Genomic DNA, 27,173 nt, shown 5'->3' with positions numbered 1-27,173 from the left:
GAACCGCCTCGACCTTCGTGTCCGGCACGATCGATCGTAAAGTAGGCGGCGAGGAACCACCGAGCGAAGCCCTTCGCGCGAAGCCAGCAGAGAACGAAGCGGAAATATAAAACGCGTACAAAGACGACGGAGAGACAGAGAAAGAGAGTAAAACACACGCGTGTCGCGCGCGGAAAACGCGTCGTCGTACTGGCCGCTCGCGGCGACTCTTCCTCTTCGGCTCGCTGACTTTCGGCGCGGGTAGAAGTGGCAATGCCGGTCGTGGAGGTAGCACAGGTGACAGGGACGTAATCGCACGGTCGAGCGCCACAACTACCATTCGAAACAATCGCAAGCGGAATCCGGGAAACCGGCAATCATTCGGGCTTCCATAATTCTGTTAAAACAGGTAAACCTGGTCGGTAACGGAGCTCGATCTGACGACCGAATTTCTGAGATACGACGGCGTACAGGTTTAGGAAAAAAACGCTGGCGATAGCGGCGAACGAAAGTTGTCGTTATTGTTATTTAACGCCGCGTCGACCGCTAAGATGTTTGCGCGTTTATCGTGGAAAATTGCATTGTATTTATTATTAGCGATACGCGAAATAGTATTCCACTTGCGTACATAATTAGTAGAATTTATCATGTTACCGTAACTCTTGCAAATAGTTTCGACTTTTACGTACTACACACACGCGTCTTAAGATCTTAATCTAGCGTAAGCACGACATTGTGACCGACTAAGCGTTCTCTCGATAATTTAGGTTAATCATCACGTTCGATGTAAGAGCAGCAAGTACGTACATTTCCAGATTCGTTTTAAACTTTACCGATCTAATCGCGACGATCGTGTCTGATCACGGTGCCAATGACATTTCAAAATGTTTTATACAACGCCTACGTGTGTGTACGATTTGAAAAATTTTCGAGAAGGCCGAGCACGATGACTCGTTCGAACGTCAAGTACATGGTAATCAAGCGTAATACAAATTTGTATAACGTCGAAAGGACGAACGGTATCGAGCTTTTGCTAGGATAGCGTGGAACGTGAGGCAAATCCTATTCGGATACGTCACTGAAGACTAATGACCCCCGACAAGAGAAAAAGAGGGACGATGCACGATCGAGGAGACTGATCTACGAGGAATCGGACAAGCAAGCGCGGTAACGGTGCTACCAATCTTGCTGCTTGCCAGCTGTTCGTTCGAGCACCATGGCACGAAAGCTCGCATCGTGTTCCCTCCACTTCTGTCACGCGCTCTCGCCGCTGTCCTCTTACCTAGACATTCACTTCGCCCTGACAAAACGTTTCGACACCGCGAAAACGTAGCAGAATCTTCGGTGTTTTTTCGCTAAGCCAGCGTTTAGAAAGCAAACAGCGGCTCCTGTGAGCGCGTTCACGCTCGATCAGGATGTCGCCGTCGCATTTTCTTTCTTCGTGTCTCGTTGCTTCCCCTTCGTCGTCACTGACCTATCGTAACCGTTCCTTTCTCGTCGCCTTGGTCCTTTCATAATCGATCGGTGAACCGTCGCGCGACGTAATACCTGGAAACCTGTGCTTCAGAGCACGTTGTACCGTTTCTTTCTCTTTTTCCCCCCCATTTTTCTAAATTCCTTTTCCGACGTTGGACAGGGAAACTCACGTGAACGAACGTACCTCGTACAAACAGAAAGAAGTTCTTTTCAGACGGAATGCTGTTCTTCTTAGGTTTAAAATATACGAGTATACCAGTTGCTGTTCTCTGTGATTATGCCACTTGCCGGTTAAAACGAAGCATGTTAATATCAGATAGTTGAAAAGCGTACCGACGAATTCGATTATATAAGGTGGAAGAAACGAATAACGTTAGTTTAGTTGTTACGTTGCTGGTTTAACGGAATTCGTGTTGGTCTGCTAATGTCATCCACGTTTTCTATAAATCGAAAGGGATGACGAAAACGCTGAAATTGTTAAAAAAAATTTAATCTGAAAATCAAACGCATAAGTAGATTTGATATGAACATTGACTCGACGATATATCGAATTTAAAAATAGCAGGAGAAAGACCTTCGAGTTACAGAGTCAATTCTACGATTACGAAACGCGGTGAATAATATCGCGCGACAATGAACGAAGGAAGAAAGAGTACTCCCTTTGCTCGTGTACCATCTCGATTGATATTTCAGCTCAGCGCAGTATAGTTACTTATAGTTTAAGGTTACGATCGTCTACGATTCCGTAATCCTGATGCGTCGGTGAAACCAGCGAGAATTTCGGAATATCCTGTCGCAATGACGAGTCGTGCGATGCCTTCGTAACGTTTCGACGATAATACAATTTTCGAGGGAAACTATCGCGGAAAGTAGAAATTCGGGGGAAGAGCAGTGGCACGTGCTTTCGACGGCGACCTCTCGTTTCGAGATCGGGGCCGGTACGCGAGCAGTCGTACCAATTTATCGAATAAACAGAGGCGGAGATTTTATTCACCGAGCTAACGGTACCGCAGTTCACCACGAGGATTTGTAAGGATTCGCCGGCCTTGCTGGCATTCCGTGACGAAAGCAACGCAGTGCAATAAATGCCACGCAAATACCAAACTGACTTACGAACCTTCTGCCAAGCTCACGAGCAAATGTCAAAAGCCGTGCGCTGATACGGAAAAAGAGTGTTTCATAAATCTTTCGTTTGTTATTCTAATGGACCGACCCAAAAATATTACAAATGTTAGAGAGCGTTCCGGTAATCATAAGATCGAATAAGATTTCGTCGTTTAACGCTTCGTTTTCGAGAAAATCGAACTTGAAGATTTGTCAAATATACACGAAAATGACTGATTTTCAACGAAAGAGGAACGAATAATAATTATTGCATGTATGAAGAAAATGTAGGATAACATTTTTATACTCTCCTATTTCCGAGAAAATTAAATTTGGAGAATACATCGTATCTATTTTCTCGAAGATACCACTTTACAGATTAAATAACCGTTTTAATACATCAATCGCTGTTTTACAACTTCCTACATAAGCCATTTTGACGAAAGGCATCCGAATAAAAATGTATAGTTACGTCAGCTGCACTTGTAATTGTTAGATAATTGTATTGACGCAACGTATGCGTCGATAGCAGCGAACGTCTTAACGAAATTATCCCCCAATCGGAAATTTGTATAATCGTGGAACTAAAAGATCAGTGAATTTACAAAGACGAATAAATTTCAGTTATATTCGATCTTAGTCCTTGCAAATGTAAATATGCGAATTTAACAGGATGGAACCAACATGTAAAAATATAGAGAATTTTTAAATAAGAAATTATTATGTCCCTCGCGATCTGGCAGTTAACACATCTTCTCTGGTTAAGAAAAAGACAAGAAAGTTCATCGGGGAGCGATATGACCAACGTTAGGTATATCCTTAATAGGGACAGAACATCAATGGTTGGATACTGAATTAAATCATAATACCAACTAAATAACGCGGTCGAGTTACCCAAGTGGCAACAAAAAACTAAAACCGAGATATTTTCTAGTTTCACAAGCGTTCTCTCGTTCGATTGAAGCCAAAGTACGAGCCTTTTTACGTAACGGACAAAGAAAGTTCCACCTCACAAAGCGGTCAAGCAATTTTAAGCGCTTGTTCTTTCTATCTCTCGACAAAATACGTATAGTGACTCGTTTTAAACAATAAAACTCTATTTATAAATAAAAGAAAGTTACGATGATGGTTATGACAAATAATTGCGCGTTACAACGATACAGAATGTTACTAAATATTATCAAACATTTCCAATGGTATCGCGCTACTACAAGTACTACTTGTAAATAACTCAACAGTAAACTGTACTACCTGCTGCACATTTGTTTTACCGACGTACAAACGTACCACTCGCTTGGTAACTAGTAACAGACGACTCTACTTGGCTGTGTGTTACCGACCGTATCTACTTAGCGTCGCATCGTCTAAGTAAATACAGTCCAGATGTCATTCAAACATTATATCGAATGTACTCATTCGACGGTGAGCGCCAAATTCGAATTTCAAATGCTGGAAAAAATTTAAAAACAAATGAGAAAAGCTTGTTCTAGTATATAATAAGGAAAAGATACGGCGATTTACACAATTCTTTACGAAAATAATGTAACGTGCGCTAAAAACTTGACGAAAGCCATCAGAAATAATAAAGAATTCTATAACATCATCAATTCGCTAATAATTTTTAAAACAAGTAACTTGCAAAGCCGCGTGGTACGATGATCATTAGACTGCAGATATTTATGCAAATTCATATTTTTATTATTTACAATGAAAGAATTGAAACTTGAATAAAAAATCGTTTTATCTATAAAACATTGTAAAGGACGCTATATTTTGGATATTTTATATACTTTCGCATATTATGTGCATTTTTTCACCTTCAAATTTGTCCATACATGCATAAAAATCTGCAGTCTAACGATCGTACAATGTTCTGAACTTGCATGCAATAACTTTGACTTCTACATGACGAAGATTGAATTTGCAAGAGATTAGCACAACGAGGTCGTGCTTGGAATTTCATACGGACAACAAAATCTATTTACATGTGTGACGTGTCGCGAATAGAAGTGCAAATCGGCAACGCGTTGCAACGAGTGCAGTTAGTCATCGCGAGCGCGGCCGAATGAAAACAACTTTGCCACTCGCGACAGAGGCGTAATACCGTTCTCTGTCAGTTTTCCCAATGAACCGAAAGAGAACTAGCTGGGGGAGACTCGAAGCATTCGACGGCTCGATCCTCGCTGTAACGAGTGTTCGGGCCAAGTAACGGTAAACGCCATATCGCGTCGCTTTTATATATTGTCCTATTCATAGTGCGCTCACTCTCGAACGTATATATTTTTTTCTCTCTCTCTCTCTCTCTCTCTCTCTCTCTCTCTCTCTCTCTCTCTCTCTCTCTCTCTCTCTCTCTCTCTCTCTCTCTCTCTCTCTCTCTCTCTCTCTCTCTCTCTCTCTCTCTCTCTCTCTCTCTCTCTCTCTCTCTCTCTCTCTCTCTCTCTCTCTCTCTCTCTCTCTCTCTCTCTCTCTCTCTCTCTCTCTCTCTCTCTCTCTCTCTCTCTCTCTCTCTCTCTCTCTCTCTCTCTCTCTCTCTCTCTCTCTCTCTCTCTCTCTCTCTCTCTCTCTCTCTCTCTCTCTCTCTCTCTCTCTCTCTCTCTCTCTCTCTCTCTCTCTCTCTCTCTCTCTCTCTCTCTCTCTCTCTCTCTCTCTCTCTCTCTCTCTCTCTCTCTCTCTCTCTCTCTCTCTCTCTCTCTCTCTCTCTCTCTCTCTCTCTCTCTCTCTCTCTCTCTCTCTCTCTCTCTCTCTCTCTCTCTCTCTCTCTCTCTCTCTCTCTCTCTCTCTCTCTCTCTCTCTCTCTCTAAACAACTATTTGTAATTCCCAAGTACGATCTCTGATCATCGAATTAGAGAACACATGCAAGAATTTCAATTCTTTAATTACAATATCCCATATACATTCTATACTGAACAAGACGCGCGTCATTTTGTTCGAGGGCCTTTTTCTATTTATACTTCACTTTTACTCGAGAAATTTTTCGTTAATCAATTCCTTCGAATATCTTTGCAAGACTTTTAGAATATCAGATGTTTCGAGCAAATCTAAAGGCTATGGTAAATGCTAATGAGATTATGATACACGCGAGAGATAGCAAAAAGTCGGACATTACGTTTAACGTCCAGCAATCAGTTCTTTATCGATACACGAACAGGCATCGATTTATCTTATTGAAAGATAAAACCTTTTCGTTAACGAATCTTGATCTACGTACGACCGCTTCCAATGTTTTTGAAATAATTATAAACGAAATTTGTTCATGCCTATTTCATTGATTGGCAGAAACTTATAAGAAACAATCTTGTTCCAATTCCATCGAATCCTACACAGAATATATCGATTGACAAAACTCGCTGCAAACTTTTCGAATAATATGTACGACACGTTAGTAATGAATAAATCTCGCTGCTAAAATTCAACTCTTCATTTCACGGGATAATACGAATTGTAAAAATAAAAATTCTTCGGGTGGTCCATATTCGACGCTTACGCCTCGAGAATCTAATCACTCCTCGGATATTCAATTTCGAATATTCACGTTCAGACAACTTTTCTTCGTTCCCTCGCTCTCTTTTTGCTTTTTCTTTTTTCACCGTGTCAGACGCAACACGTAGCGGCGCTTTAAATGGTTCGCAGATATGTAGGCTGCCACTACGAGCGAGCAAATGCGCTTAAAAGTAAACGACTGAATCGGATAAAACCTAACCCACTTCTTTTAACGCGGCACACGTTCCTGGAAGCGTTTTCCGCGGTGGAGGCGGTCGGGTTCGATTTATATGCGGGTACCGGGCATTGTTTTAACGGTTTGTCGTGTGTCGCGAGCTAGACAATAAGAGCAGAGATTCGCGATGGAACAGCCGGAAATAATAGCGGTATGGCACGCGGGGAAGCGGAGCAAGTCCAACGTGAGAGACGCGCGGAACAACGAGAACTCCCGTAAAAGGCACTTAAAACATTCTGTCAGCGAGCGCTCTGTGGTTTCGTTCGCAGAAACGATTTTATTTCGTCGACAGAGAGACGCGAATATCAGCGATGGGATTGAATTTGATGTAACTATTACAGGAGATGAACGAAGCGATAAGTCGCGCTTTTCTATTTTTTATAAAAAATTAATTGTCATATGTAGTACATTGTCAATTAATCTCCAATGTCTGGAAATTAATTGATTTTCCAACTAAATACACGTTTTTCCATCATCTTCGCAATTTTAGAAATATCGTGTAACTTATACCTATAGCTTCTATTGCAATTTGTCGACTGTGTGTTTGAAATTATTTTTTGAAATTACTTTTAGCTATTTTATATTAAAATATTCCTTCGCAGTTACAAGGTAACACGACAATGAAAAATATCAACAAAAATATCGTGGCTTTTTCCGGCGATTTTCATACTTGTACGGATCCCTTTAATAATCGAATTACCACTGACTCACTCATAGAATCTTTTTATAGTTATGTCATGTGCGCGCTGACTAATGTTAGCTAAGTGTCCACAATCTACAAAAAATATCACAGTTATATCAAGAAGTATAACTGTTCTAAGATTTACGCGTAAGAATGGAACGCATACGAACGTAACGAAAGTTTTCTATGACGAGTATCGAAATATCTTCGCGAGCTACTGCGTTTACGACGTTCCCGGACCTATCGCCAACGAAAACCGTGCAGTCGGTTACTTTACAATTTCGTTGTTAAAGATCTGCCCAATGGAACGCTGCCCAGTAGCACGCGAAAAATTGCTTTCGACGTTTCTCTTTCCAGCCCTCGATTCGTTTCGTCGTTCATTTGGAACGTTCCGCGCTGTCGGCGAAAACGTTTTTCCAAGTCGTTGGCGCCGTAAAGATGAAAAACGCGAAGCTACGTGAAAAAAAACCGACGAAAATCAACGGTTCTCTATCGGTCACCATTCGCCACCTGTTGCCCGCTGAAATTTACTGCTTGATACTGATTTACGATTCCACTATTAATGGAATATCCCGTCTGCCTTTCGCAGTTGGCGCACCAAAACAAATGGCTGGACCGATCGAGATATCCCCAGAATTAAGAAGACTCACCTTCGCTTGATTTTCTTCTCCGCTCTTATTCTGCTTCTCGAAGCCGATGAAACGATTCTGGAAATCGAGAGAATCGGAAATTAACGTCATAGCCACACCCAGGAAATATAGTACAGAGGATCGTAGCGAATCAATTGATTACGCTAATATCAATAATAAATATCAGGACACAAGATAACAAAAGGCACGGTATTCTCCTTCTCTATTCGTACGATAAATTTTACAATATTAAAATTATAGGAGCTTTTAAACAAGTAGCTTAACGTGATTTTTTTTAACGTATATTCTTGTTTAAAAATATCGACAAGCTTGAAGGCTCGAAAAAGATAACGTCAAGGGAAAAAATCCTGTTTCTCCATGTTACTCGTTTTCAACAACTTGATCAATTTTGTCCTGACATACAATATAAGATAGCAATGAATTGAATATAAACGAGACACTCTATATATGTTTTATAATGCAAAAATTCTAAGAAAAAAAGAAAAAAAAAGATTTGTCAATATTTCCCGATTAATGTAACGAAGTAATGTAACGGGTGTCCTAATATTTATGACCAATAACGCAAGTATTGTCCTGACGGTGTGATCGAAAGTCGAATAAATCAACTGCGCACTCAATTACACGTGTCGTTATTTTATTTTGTTTTTTTTTTTTCCTTAGCAAAATAGCGAATCGACATTTCCGTCGATGTTATCTAAACATTCCGGTGTCGTGGTCACACATCAAAATGACGTAACGAATGAAAGTATATAATGACGAGCCTCGAATGTCACCGCTGTCGTATCTCTGAAACTCTCAGCAGAGAAAGTTCTTCGCCGTGCACTTCCTCCTTACCGCTGTTATCTGTTTCCGAAAATTCGAGACGACCGAATTCAACAACCGTATTTTGTTCAGGAATTTCCTCAGCGATCTGCGATGCACGTCGGCCATGTTATTCCGTCAGTTTTCCATACGCGAGTTACTTCACCGGTAAACTTTCATACTTATTACAGATCTCAAGAGATACGAATTCGATCGTTTCTTATTTGACACGGATCGCGAAATCGAGCGTTTCCTGCTCGACACAAATCGCGAAAGCGATCCGTCGTATAAATAACGACTTGCGCGAACGCTTCGCAGTACAGGAAGCTCGCTCACAAGTTGACAAGCGCACATCGCGTACGCGACTAATCACCGAACCGCTAAAGCGCTACGCGATCACACCGATACTCAGAACGAAAAGTGTTCATCGTTGCTATCTTACCTCGGCGGTTTCCTGCTGATAACGTTCACCGACAGCCTGAAACGCAAAAACCAAGTGTGACACGAGATACGACAAATGGTAAGGAACAGTACGCGCGGAATCTAATCCTTCGTTGTATCGGCGAATTCTTTCTTACAACTATCTGCCTTGCGATTGGATACCGTTTATCGCGTCACGCTATTGTTGCAAACAATTACGTATTGTTTCATCATAGGTAGAGATCCGCGAGAGTAAAACATAATTGGAAAAAGCAGATTCACAAACGGTAGGGAAAAAGCTGTGGTGGATTTGAAAAATATATAAAATCTCGTTGTACGAGGGATCGCTCAGGGTCTTAATTAATTTTTGTTGCCCTCGTTCTCATCTTTTACCGCAACGACTTTCTTTCCGGTCTTACTTTCATATCGAGATAAAAGCTCGCGGAAAAATTGGTGTCTGCCGCGGACGAGGTCGACGAACGAGTAAAAGTTCCAACCCTTCCCTCTCCTACGACCCTCTTTTTTATTATCTTCTTTTCTTTTTTTTTTATTTTGCTCTCTTTGTTCTTTTTCCTTTCCTTTACCAGATCTGATATGACGTCTCGATACTCACGTGTATGGTGCTCGTGGTATCCGAGGAGGTCGCCGAGGCTAGCTGGTTCCGGTTCTCTATGACCGTCTTTATTTGCTCGAGCACCTGCAAAGGAACCGCATGCACACTCGGTAATTATCCACTATGCTACCCGTAATTATCGTTTCTGTAAACCCCGTGGCCTAGATTTCAACGCTGACGTCTCTATTAAAACGTTGGGGAAAAAAGGAACCTCTTTCGCGAATCGACCATTTCTGCTTTAACTAACGCTTTTACGGAATTTTCTCTTTCTTTCGTTCCTTTTCGTCTCATCCCGTTCTTCGTTTCAGCAACGAACATTTACTTATTTATCGATGATCAAACGTTCGGTTAAAAGATATTCCTACTTTCATCCTCCTTTCTTTCTTTCGTTCAGTTTTGTTACGTATTCCACTGAAATTTATTTTCACGATTAAGTATCGGAATGATACTTTCTTTTTTTCACTTTCTTTTATAACTGAAAACAGCAGGGGAAGAACACGATGAGTCACATTTTTCATTCTCTTTTTTTTTTTTAAAAGCAGTTTTAAAATTCAGCGGAATATTCCCAATCGGTCTCGTGTTTGTCTAACTTTTGCGTAATTAAAAAACATATTGCTTATCATGATATTCAAATATGCATTGAGAAACATTAAAACATTGGAGATATTAAAACAATGTAAGTTTCAACAACTAATATTCTGGGTTTTTTCCTTTTTCATATTAAAAACATCCCTTTTTATCATGCGATCTGCATATTTTCCTTCGATCTGCATATTTTCCTTCGATCTGCATTCGAATTCGTTTACCGGTAGAAATTTACGCGGCGATCAATCGCACGAAAAAGAGACATTCGTGGGATTTCAATGTCCGTGTCAGAAAATGTAAGAAAAATTACCCGAAGAGATATCCTGTGCCTCTGCACGACGTGTTGATTGTACTCCTTGTGCTCGATCTCGTTGCTCTTTCTCGTTTGCCTCCGCTGTAAAATAAAGAAAGAAATGTAACGCCACGGTCACGACACGCTGTGCTGCTTCCACGTGTCACACAGTTTTCCATGAACGCGAAAACAATATTCGTGACTTTCCTCGAGTATCAGAACGGAACGCGAGCGCGGGCGCCGCTTTTTCTCTTCGCGTGGAACGCGAGTAGAAAGGATCTGTTCGATGTTTCTACGCTTCGGTCCTGAGGAGCTTCCGAGCGCAAAACGTTCGCTCCTCGCTTTCGAACGAGATAGAAATTTTACTCGCGGTTTGTAAATTCACAGATGTACAGAGATCGTCAAAGAGCTAATTCCCAAGAAATATTTTACGGGTGGCTTCAGCACACCGAAATAATAAAAAAGATTTGTATAAACGTATGCTCTATTTGTTTTTGTCTTCGAGTTACAGCGAATTTTACATAAAGACACCAGCAACAATTTAGTTTAAGGGGCAGATTCTCGCGTGACGACGATATAAACGAGTGATTTTTATAAATTTTTAACGTAAATAGATAGTTTTGAGGTACAAATGTAACTTCTTTATTTAAGTTCTCCTTACTGTTTAACAATTTTTTAAACTGCAAGGTTTAATAACTTTTTAAAGAATGGGTAGGGATAATGACGAACAATAGGTGATATATTAATAATAAGTAATAAATGAACCTTTGTTTCGAAGTGATAGTCTTGTGTCAATTTTTTTAAAGTACGGACTAGAATGTGGTTTGAAGACGTATCGGTTATCGTTAGTTGCGTAATTTACAAATCGAAGATACCAGCGTCAATGACTCTCATACCACCTGCGCCATAATTCATATTTATGCTTGTCAGTACACGAAGGAAAAGATAAATAAACAAAGGAAAATATAAATGAATGATGAGACTGTGCACACAAACATCTTCAAATGTAAATAAACACCGGTGACGGTGATAAACAAGCCACGAAAATAAATAAACAACTCGTAAATGTACACAAACGGACAAAATGTTGTTTCTATATTCTGATCGTGCTACATTATCCAACGTCAAAATTACAGTCAAAGAGTTAATTGCGCGTGTAACTGATAATTACTACCAACAGAGTTGAAGAAACTTTCCCGGATATACGAGAGCGAAACACGTTTTCACTCCACATTGTGAACGTATTAAGACACGGATTTTATTGCACGAATATATTCATTTGCAACAATAAAGAGGAAAAAATACGCTCGAACAGCGATTGATTGGAAATTATTCTTCGCTGTGGGCGGAAGAGCGAATCTCGTGAGTCGCGTACAAGCAAGCACGCGACGACAATTAGCAAACAAAGCACAAGTCAACGCGTTATAAATCGTCGGCCGTGGAATCTCGGTCGATCACCGGGCCGCAACGACGATAATGAATTATTTGTTCGGCGAGTCGCGCGATCTAGCACGCCTACGCTCGGCAAGCGTAGCAAAACAAGAAAAAGAATATACATCGATGGAAAGCACACACAGCCACGTCTCTGTACAGTGGCTGGTCAAAGTATGGCTCATAAGCATTTCTTCACCTATAGAAACTTCTTACGAACGTATATTAGGTTGTCCGAAAAGTGTCTTTCTTTCGCAAACAAACAGTTTTTGTTTTTTTACAACAGTGTATCTTCGTACAAACGTGAAATCAAGTCTGTGAAATGTCGCGGTGTTTATTTTAACAGAACAAAATGGATCGTACGTAATTTGACAAAATAATATAAAACAAAAAACGTTGTGTGTCTATTATTTCCTCATAAAACGAAAGAAACTTTCCGGACAACCTAACACATTGGACACATTTATCCGTATTATGAATTTGCTATATGTATACATTTTTAGATTGCTTTCAATTTTGACAAATATAACTACGACGGTCGTATCTCGTTACAACGCTGATCAAATTTCGAAATGTTTTATACAACGTACATAAAACATACAAGAAAGTTCTTTTATGGTAAACAGCCAAATACTTTCATGAGCCACTGTATATTCTTGACCAAGGATTTTCGTTTTTCCGTGGCACATTGCACTCGCCGTGTCACGATTCCTTCATAAATAATTCAACGCGCCGTTTTCGTATTTCGGTGCTCGATTTAGACGCCGAAGTTCACGGTCGAACGCGTCGAAATCCGCGTGAGAAATCATCGAACGGCTTTGTCCTCGTTTAGCGAGCATCGAACGAAAAATTTAATCAGCATTAAGGTGCAGGATCGCAGGAAATTGAAGCAGGTTGGTCGATGATATGTCCCCACAGGTATAGCCAATTTTTTCTACTAATAAACAATTCTCGTTTTTAAAAAGGTTTGTTTCCCTTCGCTCCCTCTTCTTTTGCATCTTGCTGTATCAAAAACGTACGATATACAAATGATTTTGGAATTACAAAAGATATAATATTATTACGCAGTCGAGAGGCAATCCCGCTGGGACGAAAATAAGACAACTGTGCATCTTTGATCGGCTAGGTTGAAAAGAATTGTACGTTAAGGGGTTAAGGATACGAAACGTTAGTCACAGCGTGAGAGCACGCGGCGAGGAAATTGGAAGACGAGTCACGAGCCGATCCTGGACATGTGTAACCGCCTTAACTCGATTCACGCGTGCCTAGAATGCCTGCCTTGGCATTATGCTCATTGGATAACGAGAATAACGCCTCCTCCGCGTCTCTGTTTATCATTCTCCGCTCTAGTCAGAAGAATTACAACAATCACCGTGAATCAAGTCCGATGCGATTGTTTTCAAACGGTGAACGTGTTACGTCTCAACGAGACTAGTACAGATTTTTTCCTCTGATATGGCCCGTTTTAAATACGATCGGCATACTTGATTGCTATCTGTACCTACGCGGAATTTCACCGCAGATTTTCACTAGTTTTCACTATTCGAGAAATGAAATTGAGAGTCGATCAACTTGGCTTCCAAGACGCTCGTAGCATTCGAAACGCTTGCGTTAAGCTGTTCAACGTTCTTTTTTAACGTTCGCCCCTCTGATCGTCGTTCTTTTTCGAATTCAGTAGCTCGTAAATAAAGAAGGTACTAACCTCGAGGGTAGCTAGGCTGGCCAGCGACGAGAGAGGTCGAGTGTGAGGAACTTCTCCGGGGAAAACGCTGTCGTGCGAAACGGACAATTTTACGGCTCCTCCTCGCAGTTTCACAAACGAATCCTCCATGCCTGTCCTCCTGAGGAACACGCTAAAAAAACAAAGGCAAAAAGATGCCATTGAACGGAGAATGGGAAATTGGCTTGCTCGTCGTTTGGGCTAAAAGAAAAGCAGCATGGTATTACAGATTAAGGATATTCATTTACAGGCAGCTTTTTACTCAGGAGCATAAAATAGCAAAGAAAAGAAAAAAGACTATGTTTAGAGATAAAATAGAAATGAAATGTAACGATAACTGCATTCTAGAATGACTCTCGTTCGATACAACTGGATCTTTTGAACTTTGAACTCTGACTTTCTTTCAGCTCTTGGAACTGAGAACGATGGTTCGTTCAAGTCTCTCTCGCGTCCCACTCATTCCGCATTTTTATACAGTCCGGGGCCATCAAATTAGCAGACCAAATTATTCTCAGTTAGGCAACTTATTAGTAAATAAGATGATAATTTATACGTAACAATTAATTTCTAACTATACCATGGTAAGGAGCGAAATTACAGAATTCCGCCAATCGAAGAATACCTCGACACTCTTATTACCAAGCAATTCATTTCGCATGAACGCTTAAATATGTCTGAAATCACTTGTGCACTCATCCCAGAACGTCGTATTACCATAATTACCGCGGAAGAAAAAAAAAAGCCGAGTACGAGGTATCATTAAGGCCAGAGGAGAAATAGAAATTATCAACGTGTACAACATCTTAATGATTAATTAATAAAACGTTAGACTTCGTTTACTCTACTGAATTTTACCAAAAAGAAAAAAAGGAAAATTAAAATACGTTGGAAATCTTGACTACTAATTCGATCGCCAGGCACCGTAAATCCCGCACATTACACGTTCTTGCGTTTTGCTCGTTTAATACAGAACAAAATAACGAGAACTGTACCTGATAATCAAATTATAATGATACGATAATTGAATTTTTCAGTGACTCTCGCTCGACACGACTCGATTCTCTCTAACTCTGACTCTCGCTCTTAACACTTCAACGATTTGCACAAAATTCCCTCGTTTCTCGGTCATACTGCGTAACAAATAATCTCATCACGTAATTGCGATCAAATTTCAATGCGCATGTTTTTAACGTAGCTCCTATATAACCAGCGATAATCTAGCATAAATATTCGTTCGGTTCTCAATCACGTGCTAGCGTCTTCTAGTCGCAGTCTATCGGATAATCTAGCGGCAAGCAGCGAATGGCAACTGCTTTTTCGCGGATCTCGCGTGTACACGCAATTATAAAACTCGAGGATCAAAAGGTCGATCATACGACAACGTGAATCGATCGAATCAATCTGACGCGAAATCATTCGCGGATCGTTACGATTCAGATTGAGAAGGTTATAGCATAACAGCCAGCGTGTTGGTTTAAAGTGACTTTGATCGAGTTATCCGCGGGATGGTCGCAATCGAATTACGAAAATAAAGGATAGTAGGTCAGCAAGGTATCGCGCAGCGCGTGTAAGCACGCGTATTGCGAATTAACACGCGAACCATCGCGATCTTCCGTACCGCTAAATCGTACAGAAAAGCAAAACTCGAGCACAGCTCGAACCAGGCCAAGGATATTGACTCGCGGTTAACTTTTCTTCCTGTCCGCGAATCGGTTGCGAAACGCAAGCGCCACCAGCTCGGCGAACGTCGCCGAACGAGCCATCAGTGATATTTCCCTTTTGATTCCGCTGTTCTCCTTGGTTCTATACGTATGTGTAAAATAAAGATTGAAATTGAAATAAAAATTATACTTCGGTAGGTATTGTATTTTTAAATATTATTGTTTTTGTATTCCAGGTATTTGAAGTTTACCTTAAGTACTTCTAAACTCTTCTTTTCGTTATTTCTAGTTTAAGGTTCTACTTCATCAGGTACTTTGTATGTATTTCTTAAGAACAAAGTGTTTCTAAATTCGAAAGAGAATGATCGTTTACAGTGGATCAGTGTGCACTATGATCGTTTTCAATGGAGCCTATTTGATCATACTAAGTATTTAATATATCGTGTCATAAGTTTATTTTAAAAAAAGATATGTATTTTTCAAGACTCAACATTTTGATATAATGTATTTTATATGGAATAATTATTTTATAGCTTGGAACAATTAGAGGGTCGTTTTGATTGTTACGTTGTTCTACATCCACTATTTGCGTCTGCACATTCTTCTTCGATGTTTGTTTGAAAGTTAATTTCTATTGCAATATTTGTACGAATAACGTGCCAATCTCTTAGAACTTTTTTACTTGTATTTGCTTGGCCGGTGTAATTATATCGTTCATAGTAACCGTTCCTTCATCGTTTTTAGCGATCGTTTCTGAAATATCTAAATATCCATAAATATAATATTCTCGAGTGCTTTTGTCGACTGAGTTAGCATCATGGCTTGAAGAGATCCAAAACTCGAAGAATAAATGAAGAGAACAGCACAGGAATATACAACAAACAAGCCAATTACGAAGGTGATAAGAGCCAGGCAAGCGGCAAAGCTGCGGAGCGACGACAAAAGAGAAGAAGCTACTAAACGAAGAGATTCAAAAGGAGTTTTCTGTCGATGATATTTACTGTTTGAAGGAGCGGTGCGACTTGGAGGATGTCGTTAACCTGCACCTTCTCGATGCGGTTTGCCCGCTGAAATGGTAACAATGCGATAGAACTCGACTTTCTCTATCTTCGTTCCGGCTGCCTTTAAATAAAGACAAACGACTGTAATTAATCCTTTGCGCTTAGACTACCGACTCGAAGCTTATTCGTCGATATTCGAACACAGCTATATCTCGCATCTATTTGCCATTTGCAATTTGTAGAATTGCTATTCTGTGAAATATAGAGCCCATCGAAACCTGAACTATAACTTGGAAACAAACGATCGTTTTGACACTGTTACGAATCGACCTGTAGCCATAGAACTCGTACAGTGGCTACAGAAAATTATGTCTTTATAAAAAAAATAGATGAAACAGATTACTAAAACAATATGATACAAATAGTATGAAATAATATAAAAATAATATAAAAGTAGATTTTTCAATACAAATATTTTCATGATAATTACACATTTATAAAGCGGACGATCTGGTAGATTTTAATAACCTTGAGATTTAGTGCCAAGGTCTGCATTCTGAACAACTTCTCCCTATACATGTTACAATCACTCGATTTTACTTGCCCATATATTCGCAAAGGTTTCCGTTTCGACGACAGTACGATTTTGATGATCGAATAGTCGCTTTTTTCAATATCTTTGCTGAAGTGTCACCCATTACAAATAGCAATAACATAGTATAAAATTTAGTACGAACTGTACCTGTCTTACTATTTAAAACCTTAACTTATTTCAGCGATAATAGTGAATAATTATCTAACTGAAACTAACCAGCCGATTGAATCTAATCCATTGATTTTTCTTTCTTGTGTGAATTAAATATGATTATCGAAAGTGAGTTAGATTTGGTTATAATATAATCAAATTATACAAAAGTATGCCAGTTCTGTGCCAAAGTGAAGTGTAATCGTAACGTGAATTGAACTGAAGTTTTTTGCGAATATCTCGGAAATTAAGGCCGAGCGACGGTAACGCGCATAGGGAAAAGTTGCTCAGAATGTACGCCTTGACAACATATTTCAAGGTCGTTGAAATCGGCGAGGTCGTCCGCTTCGTAAATAATTACGATTTTCACTTTTACGCGGTGAAATATTTAAGAAGATCTGTCGATGTTCGCCAAATTTACAGTAAGCCTTTCTTGCTAAGTAAATCTTTCTCAATGCTGATTTTTCAACTGCCAAACCTAACTCTCCGTAACGTTATATAAGCACCTACTTCTTCTTGCATCGTTCAAACAAAACTTCGTATTCCATTCAACTGAGCTGAAATTCCAAGCGCAAAGAATTAACAATTACCTAACGCGAAAGAACACGAACTACCGGCGTATCTCGACGATCAGAATGAGAATAAAGAACAACAAGAAATTAGGCAACAAGTGGCAAAACTCACCTGTCTCGATCGCACGAGTCCGTGAGTAGCTCGCTGGCGCTCCTGCTGCGAGCCTCTTCTGGACGTCCCGCAGGATGTCTGTCGGTGATGTCTTCCCTCGGAAGTCGTACGAGTTCCGCATCTCGATCAACATGGCTGGCGACCACTCGAGCATCCGCAGGTCCTCGACTTTTACGCCGAAAGATTCTCCTGAGGCCACGAAGCGGATGGAAGCGGCGCTTCTTTGGCTCTGTGGAGACCAAAGGTACGTATACGGCAAATGTATTTCTTGTGACTGGGCGAAGCCATGAATTTAAAATAAAATTTATTCAAAGACGTTTCTAGATGGACAGATCTTTATTAATTGTTACCTGCCAACTACAAAGTGAGATTAGTTCACAAAAAAATTAATTCACGTTCATCCGTACATATATCATATGTATATTAATTGCTTAAATTTTATTTAATCTTTCCAAATGTTTTTATGATTTACTTAATCTTATGTTAAAACAGTAGGCGAGGTTTCATTTTAAACAATATAATGATTTTAAGTGCTACGAAGGTGTATAAAAAATTCAATTAGTCATATACTTCGTAAACATTAATCGATGTATTTATTTTCTTTTTTCTTTTTTTTTGGCTTTGTACAATAAGGTTTGAACCTTCTCGTATCCAAGGAAACAATTGGTTTAAGAAATATTTTGAAAGGAAAAACGCAAAGTAATACTTCCCTACGTTTTCTTGTTATCCTACTGCTGTTTTCCTACTGCTTTGTATTGCATGGATAGAGATGATATATTGCAGCCGTAAATTAAAGCTTTAAGAAGGAACATCCATCGATGCTTACTCGCATTCAGAATCGTACACAGAAGAAGCAATTTCAATCTTCGACTACGGAAGTTATTTCGTATTAGAATCATCGGAACGTTTTGTCACAAGATTCACATATTACATGTTCGAAGTACGTGCTTCCATGTTCATCGCTGATTTTATGATCGCGCTATATCGTTTTCACCTAGTACTTACACATTACAATCTTCATGGTGGAAACATTACACGCGCGATCATCGTACAAAATCGTAAAGAACCAGCCAATTAGCCGGGCCGATCTCGCATGAACTTTCTCTTTGGCGATTGCGTAACAAGCGTCGCGTCGCGATGTTTGCGCTCAGGCTCGAGCGGATTCGAGCGAACCTGTTATCAATGGGAAGTGAAAACCTGGCAGCTCGATCGAGAGAAACGAACCCCTCGTCGCGTGCAAGTTTCTCTCGATTAGAAACCACTGTTCCCGGTCATTTTTCTGATTGCTTTTATTTTTTGCCCCCTTCGATGAAATTGCCTCTGGATTAGCGGATAATTCGTTCGAGCACTTGTGATGAATAGACCGCGGATGTTTCTCAAGATTCATATTTTTACGATGATTAGAATAATCGTTTAGAGATCTAGTCTCTAGTATAATATCCAGACTGCGAGATATTCGCCTAGAACGATACTTTTTAGGGGTTTTCAAGGTCACTGAAGACGAAAACAAGGGTCGTTTTTCACGGAAACAAAGCGTAACAGATTTCGGTCAACCTGTTAATGCCTGGCATCCTGGTGGACTTTGACGAAATCTTTTTTAAGATATGGCACTTTTAACATAATATATGGCTTGTTCTATACGCATTTGAATCGCGAGTGTCGGATTAGTTTTGTGGAATTTTTTATTTTCCAGAGAGCGGTGAGCGGTAAGCGGTAAAATCGGCACCTGGAGCATTGGCATTGGCTGCTCCATCGCTTGTTTTGCCGTTTACCGCTCTGTATGATCACGTATAGTCATACGCGTATTTTTACAGTTATAGCCAAATGTTTATAAGCCCGAATTTCCAAAATCGTTTATTTCTGCGAGAAACAAACCTCATTTTCGGTATTAGAGACTCAAAATGTCCTCGAAAAGGCACATTTGGATAAAAAGTTTTTCTTTTCGGATACTACACATTATTTAAGATTTATTTCTCTGTCACTTTGAGATTCGTTATTCTGCTAAATTTTGTACTCTCTCTTTCTCTATATATAGTATTTTGCAGTGACTAAAACAAACTAAAAATTGTCGGTACCAAGATTACAGAACAGAGTGAATGCTATAATTTTTAGTTAAATTATTTTAAATATTCGAGGTTTCCGATATGTGTAACTTCTACAAGATACCATGGCAACCAGTAGGATAGACCGAGGCGAATCGGATCACAGAGCGAATCGGATCAACGACTTAAAACGATGGCGATATAACAAAAATGAACTGAATTCTTGTTTTGATCCGATTCACCTCGTATCTACGTAAAGTAAAAGTTTTAATTTATAATCTGATCGATCACCCGTAAAGTATACAATTCTCTGTATTTCTGCGCATTTAAGTATCACATAAATATACAAATATTCAAAAACTAGTGGTGGATCGAAGAAAATCCGACAACAAGCGAGTTCGACTAAAAGCAAACAGATAATCACACCGAGACTGCGTTCCTATGTACGTACAAGAGCTTATCGATCGAAGCTTTGTGGATCGCTGTCTATCTCGCAGATAATCCCTCTATTAAAAGCAGAACATCGGTCTTTAATGTCACTAACGGATGAATCACGTTGAAAGGGAACCGTAATTCCCCGTATGCCCTACTTTACGTTAACCTCGCGACAATTTTCACGCTACGTGCCGGCGGGCAAAGAAAATCGGATTTCCAGGGAACGTTTCCTGACTCGACGTGGCTGACCCATTCTAACGCTTCCCAAACTATTCCAACGTTTATCATAGAAAACTTTTATGTGTTTTAGCTATACAACGATAAACTCGTCTTAAACGTCTCTAAACTGTCTCTTGAGCATCGTCGTTCTATGTTTGATCTATCGTTCGCTTGAAGACAACGCGTATAATGATCCTGTTATTCGTCCTAAAATTGTTTCTTCCTTTGGACTTGAACTAATCACATTTTGATCAGTTTTAAGACACGAATGCTTACTACGTGAGAAACAGCACAGGACTTTCCATGGTCGATTTAACTGCTTCAATCGTACAATTTATTAACGTCGATAATTTTGTACAGGTTTCTTAATCTTTTTTGTTCACATGCTAATTTCAGATCGAAAGTTATCTCTATTTTTAGTATCCTGCAATGTTTTCCTTTGATTGTATTTTTTTCTTTGTGCTCTAAAAGATCTTTACCCGTCAATCTTGATAATTAATGAAAAGTCACGGGTATATTGCACGTACGTATGTATACCGTATGTATACTCACATAACCAAATGGTAGATGCTAAGACATAATTATTAAAAAATGATAAATTCTTTATACGTACGTGTATCTGAACCTTGTATTGCTACACAACATTGTAATAGATTAATCGTGTACTTGACAATCAAAAACTAATTATCACGTTTCATATAAGATCAATTGATACGTGATATACATTTTTAGATTTATTTCATATTTTATCAATACAATTACGACTCTGGTGTCTCGTTACGATATCAATGATATCAGTAAAATTTCAAAATTTTTCGTATGTGTAGCACACATAACGTACTCGTAAAAGTTTTCTACAAGTATTCGAATAATTTCGTGGACTAGGTCGCTGGCATATATATAATATAGAAAAATCAAATAAAAAGTACGGTATAATAAAATATATTCGTTCTTTCGAGATGAAGGGATCGAGAATTTTCTTCTGCAACTCTGACACTCGAAGACGACGACGACAGGTTATCGGGTAGCGACAACGGGATGCTGGATAAGCAAATAATACGAGTCCTTGAGAACCGTGTGGCACTCGTTAACGCACGGATGCCTTTTAATTGCGGAGTATCGGAAGAAAGGGTCGCGACAAAGAGGCGAAGGCAAGGTGAAAGGGAAAAAAAGTCCGGGGGACGAGGACTGTACCGGCGCAAAGCGAGACCACGTTTTGAATCGTCGAAAAGGCACGAAGAATAGGATCAGAAGTGGAGGGTGCGATTCAGAGGGTTAACCGCGACACCCTCTGTTCGTCCTCAGTCCTCCACGATTAAAAACCACACGCAACGCACGGAAACTGCCTGGCTATGTCTTTCCTCTCGAGACCCGAGTCTCACCAAAGTCGTTTCGACAAAGGGTTGCTGCTTTTTTCTTTTCGACAAATCCACTCGACAACCGCACGTCCCTCTAGACACGCAATTTCCCTGCGATACGCACCCTCTAAATTCGCGATCGCGAAATCACGGCGAATTGGCACGAATGTAGGCGTTACGCGTATGCATATGTATGTATGTGAACGTAAATTCGTCGTAGAAAGGAAGGCTGATTTAAAGATTAAGATTCCAAAGTTCGAAGTAGAACGAAAATAAAAAAAAGACGAACTTATTGAATTTTACAATTTTTTTTAAGCGATAATCTCAATAGATAGAAGCTATGGGTTTTATAATAAACAATTAGTTTTAACGTTTATTATTGCGGAAATTGATCTATTTATCTTATCTGACTTTACTCGTGGCACGAATCTAGGTCCACAAATATCTTCAATATTTTGTTGATTGCGAAGTATTTTATTGACATTTTCATAACGATATATAGGATGATACGATTAGCAAGAACAAGATAACATTGCCAGAGCATATAACTGGAACAACTTCGATCACTCTACTTATCTAAACTTCACTTTTATTGCAAAGAAATCTTAATTAATGCGCGGTTAAATATACTCTTGATGAATGAATCAGTTATCTGAACGTGAATTCGAGTTACATGAACGAAAAGCCATATGTAGTGAATCAATGAACTTCTGTTATATGAACTTTTTCTTTTCCGACGAATTCAAGTAAATGAAGTTCTCTGTAAAGAATGATTTTAGTGAAAAATATTTGAAACGTATGTTGAATGGTTTCGTAGAGGGCATAATCTGATATGATTAATCTTTTTCTGTGGACGTATAGAAGACACACGAAAATCAAGCTTGTTTATTTTTTGATAGTATTATTTATCTTTTACAGAGTAAACCCATAGCTCGTCGTTCTCTATAAAAATGTATCAGTCTGTTTACATAAAAATATCACTAGTTTAGGATGTGTAAATTACATTGCTTTAAATAAATGTTACATTGAAATTGAAATATCTTCTAAACCGATATATTAACACTTTTTTTTATGGAAATTGTTGCGTCGTTTACCACGATAAAAAACATATGATTTCCCGTTAAAGAAGAAATAAAACAGTGTTTAATCTTTATGTGTCATTTACGTATTGATCTTCAGAGAAAACTAATTACGTCAAATTACGTTCCTCTATAAAGCTATGCAACTTCTATTTCAAACATTTCTAACTAAAATCGTTACTTACAAAAGAATCGAAATGGTTACAGTTATGTGTTCCTGAATATAGGCAACATGCAAGTTACCAAAGAAGTCTGCAAAATCCTCGTAGAATTGCATCCAGATAAATTTTCCACGGTTTTGTCAATCGCGCATAACGGTATAAACCTTACTAACTTGACAATTCGATAACATAGAACCAAGGTAACCATCGATAAGATACGCTTCTGCCATATGATATCCTATCTACTAGTCCTTATAAGGTAGAAATAAACTGATAATCGCGTTTTTCCAGATCCATGTTGAAGAAATTATTTATTTTTCGTTCAGCGATCTAACACGTTTCTCTCGTATTCTTTGTTTTATCTCATAAGCCGTGACATTTAATTTTTAGAGTTGTGGGCTACGTCGATACACGCGTATCGTGAAAGTGTGGCCCATTAACTCTTCGAGTGTGTAATCAATAATATGAGTAATACGTTAAATATTCGAAAAGCAATTCTATGTTTAACGAAAAAGCATCTTGTACAGATACACGGTCACCGCCTGTATGTAACGCGATAGTACAATCAGGTTTTCTATGATAAGTATTCAAATACTTTCATGAACTACTGTATAACGACTCCATCGAACGTTATCAGCGCGTGTCGTCTCGGGACGACCGCATCTCCGCGAGAATTTCACTCGGCAATTACGCGACGCTTCGATCCCAAGCTGTCACCTTTTTTGTGCGCTTTCACGCGCGCGTGACCGTTTTAATCTATTCCAGCAGACTGGTAAACGAGCACGAAAGTCGCGGATAGTATCTGCGCATAATTGGAAATCCTATAATTCTTGGGTAAGCTCCGCGCCACGGAGTAACTTAATACGCGCGTTCGAGTGGCCATTCATTCCACGATTGGCCATGGCCTAGTTACGCCGATTCTGTAAATAACCGTGTGCGTGTTCTTGCACAATATCGACTGGCCACCACCTTCCTTTACCAAATTTCCCACTCGATTCAACGTCTCGATTGCACTCGACGACAACTTCTACCCGAACAAAGTTTAAAAAGTAAGGTTGCAAGGAAACTCGATACTTTTCTGTTAATAGGTGCACGTTGTCGTTCCACGGATCAGATATCCTCCACGTCGAATAACACTCGAGGGTACGAGGCACGACGTATTGGTGGCGAAGTTTAAGCAAAAGTCCGAGGAAAATTTACTTTTTGTATTTTATTGAACGACGTATCAGTTTAACGTATATGTGATATTTGGTTGAAGTTGAAACTCGATAAGTCAAATTATCACGAAAGCTGCATTTTAAGAGAGAATCAAGATACCCTCTACTCCATCTGAATATTTTTTTACTGTACCTGGAAAAAAGAAATCGTAACGATTCCATTCCAAGATTCGTTGAAATTTGCGATCGTTATATTTGTCAACGTTACAATGTACGGAGTTGATCAACGTGACTTCTGAGCAACTCAAATACGCTTGAAATATCAAAGGTGCCTTCTTATTGCTGAAAATTTTTCGGTTGTCAATAATTCTATGAAAAATTGCCGAACGGTCAAAAGGGAACGTTGATAGCAAAAAAAAAAAAAACGGCCGGCTGTTTCGCATGTACTTGACACTCTCTGCGAGTATATTCTTCACGCATCAGCTACTACGACATCGCTCAACCGTGAAAAATAGCGTCACGCGCGAATCGCACGACGTAGCCTGTGTCTGTAGCCAATAAAAACAGCTGTTTTCTACGTTCTCCGGATAGAACCGAAGCAACGGTGTACCACGGCCGTTTACGTAACCACGGTTTGCCTAATTTCGACTTCGAATCGACCGGATAATCCGCAGGCGTTTTATACGTTGCACGAGTCCGCTGATCTCGTTTCACCGACTCGTCAATCACTTTACAGTCATCGTGCGCCTATATTTCAGCTTTGGACAGATAAAACTCGTTTGATTCCAAATGCGAAAGACTTCGAGTTGCAAGAATGGAGGAATTCCTTTGGACAAGATAGGTACAAGAGACAATTAAACGAATTGCGTTGGATAGTCGAGTTCTAGTCTTTTTTAATATTTTCTATATTTGAATTGATAATCGTAATGGATTAAAAAATCTTGCTCTTTTTATATTTATAAAACAGAGAAAAATTTTGTAATAATAGAACTATTTGATTACAAAATGCGCTCGAAAACTACGGTGCTTGCTGTATGGAGAAATGGAACACGAATTGTGGTGTAATTATCTTCTCTGCAGATCGTATAGAACCATCGTATAATATATTTCTTTCAACAGAAGCACAATTTTCAACGTATTAATCGACGCAATTCGCAACTACATGTTTACCATAAATCTACAGAACCTTCTCCAGGAAGTTTTTCAATTTCAAAATGAAATGAATATTAATTAATCGCGCGTATCACAAGGAAAACTAAATCATACAACGTTCCGAAGGTTTCATTAGAGATGTATCTTACCGAGGTTTGCGTTCAATACCAGCAAGTGTCTCGCGACTCATGGGCGGAAGTCGCGTTAAAAAAGAAATTCCCTCCAGTAATCATGGTATTACGATACAGGACGATGATCGATCGCGTGCAAACCATCTCGGGCGGGATTTAGAAAACACGCGAAAAGTTTCTGTTAGAGCAGAAAGATGGTGGGATTAAGGTGAAAGTTTCCGGTAAGAGATTTCTGGTTCCGTTGAACGGCTGAGCGTGCTCCGAGAATGAGAATAATGGACACGGTCGCAACGAGTTATTAAAGGGTAATCCAGCAGAGTGCCCTTTATTCATTGTCGTTGGAGGAACGTGACTTCGTTGCCGTTACTCGGGACGTTGCGTTTCCGAGTGGGTCCAACGACCTCTTTATTTTCATTAGCCTCCGGTAGATTACGAGGCTCCGGGGTAGATTAACTCGTAAGTTAATATCTCAATCGGCCGCGTGATTAGCGATTAACTTAAACTGCGTTTTCGAAACGCTGCGGGCCTGCCTCGCTTTTACCGTTTCCGCCTCGCGATTCAATACGCTTTTCGTTTAACTCGCGTTCGTTTCTATTTTCGCCGAATATCGAATCCAATCTTTACTTCCGCGATGAAGTTTCATAGAACTCAAATTGTCTGTATATTTTTGTGCGACGATGTATGTGGATATCGAGTTTATCTTCTAGTTGAACGGTTTAATTATTTTATACAACTTTTCGTTGTTTTGGCAATATAGAAAGAAACGAATCGTTTAAGGGTCATTATAGTTATCGATTCAAGCATAACATTAAAAGAACTACAACTTTTTAGACAATTTTTGCTTCCAATCCAATCCAATTACTCGCTTAAATGAAATCGAGCATTGCCTACAATATGCTTATTTCAAGCGTACTACTTGAAGGTGTCGTGTGATTTATGGATGATAATGAAAATGTACAATATTTGTCGATGTACGATGGAATAAACGTTACTCGTGTTCCTCTAATAGATCGCGGACAAAATTGTGAAATCGATAGGACAGTCGAGCGGGACCGCAGAGAATGTATCGTTTACGTAAATCCGTTTTTCATAGCACGGCTCGTTTCGCCGCGACGCGACGTTGTAATCCGCGTCTGAGACCTTGAAAATACGATCTTCGAGTGAAACGTCGTTTTCCGAATGCTACCGTCTAGACCGTAGCCGTGAGCACGCAATTTTACCTTAATTTATCCTACCAAACATTCGTCGCAATGCTTCGATCGATCGAGAGTTTTCAATTTTCGGTATCACCTACCGTATGATACCTAGTCAACAAATTTTTAAAGTCCTATGGAAGTTCATTTTCACCTTCCCACTAAGAAATAATCAAACAGCTCTGTTGCGTGAATTTTTCCATTCTAAAGCTGACAATTTCTATAAATTTGAAATAACGAAACTATACATATAGAGTTACTACCTGGAGAAGTGGATTAAATTACGCAGAAATTACTTTAATTAAATGTATCCAGAAAATAATCGGACAATTTTGTTCCACGAATTTTTCAGTTTTGAAACGGAGCTACAGCAATTACTCATTGGAAGTGTATTAAAACGTGTAAAAATTACGTCGATTAAATATACGACGTTTGAAGAAAGCTACACGCGGCTAAAATTTTATTTACAAACCGAGATAAAATTTCCATATGCACCAAACTAATATTTAAACCGATTTAAACTAACTCTAGTCACTAAATAAATAGAATTAGTAATGCAAACGAACCTTTTGGTAGCGGATCGACGCTGTTTTGTGCCGAGTACTCGCCGAGGCCGTGCGTTCGATGATGTTGATTCTGATGATTCTGCGGCGGGGGCGACGCTTCCCTGACGCAGCCCATCAATG

General features: G+C 39.5%; 1 protein-coding gene across 1 annotated transcript in view; it reads right to left on the bottom strand.

Moving 5' to 3' along the window:
- Window positions 1-27,173, bottom strand: part of LOC100746702 — a gene marked incomplete in the record, with an annotated part of 48,103 nt that overhangs the window by 19,730 nt on the left and 1,200 nt on the right. Inside the window, 8 exon segments of the mRNA XM_024368572.2 lie at window positions 7,608-7,664; window positions 8,851-8,886; window positions 9,442-9,525; window positions 10,337-10,420; window positions 13,452-13,602; window positions 16,132-16,197; window positions 17,561-17,789; window positions 27,054-27,173. Of these exon segments, the coding sequence (XP_024224340.1) occupies window positions 7,608-7,664; window positions 8,851-8,886; window positions 9,442-9,525; window positions 10,337-10,420; window positions 13,452-13,602; window positions 16,132-16,197; window positions 17,561-17,789; window positions 27,054-27,173 (827 nt within the window).

The sequence above is a fragment of the Bombus impatiens genome, unplaced genomic scaffold (assembly GCF_000188095.3).
Source record: "Bombus impatiens unplaced genomic scaffold, BIMP_2.2 scf_0463, whole genome shotgun sequence".
Lineage (NCBI taxonomy): Eukaryota > Metazoa > Arthropoda > Insecta > Hymenoptera > Apidae > Bombus > Bombus impatiens.
Note: the sequence above shows the minus strand (reverse complement) of the source record. Positions and strands in the feature narration are given on the sequence as shown.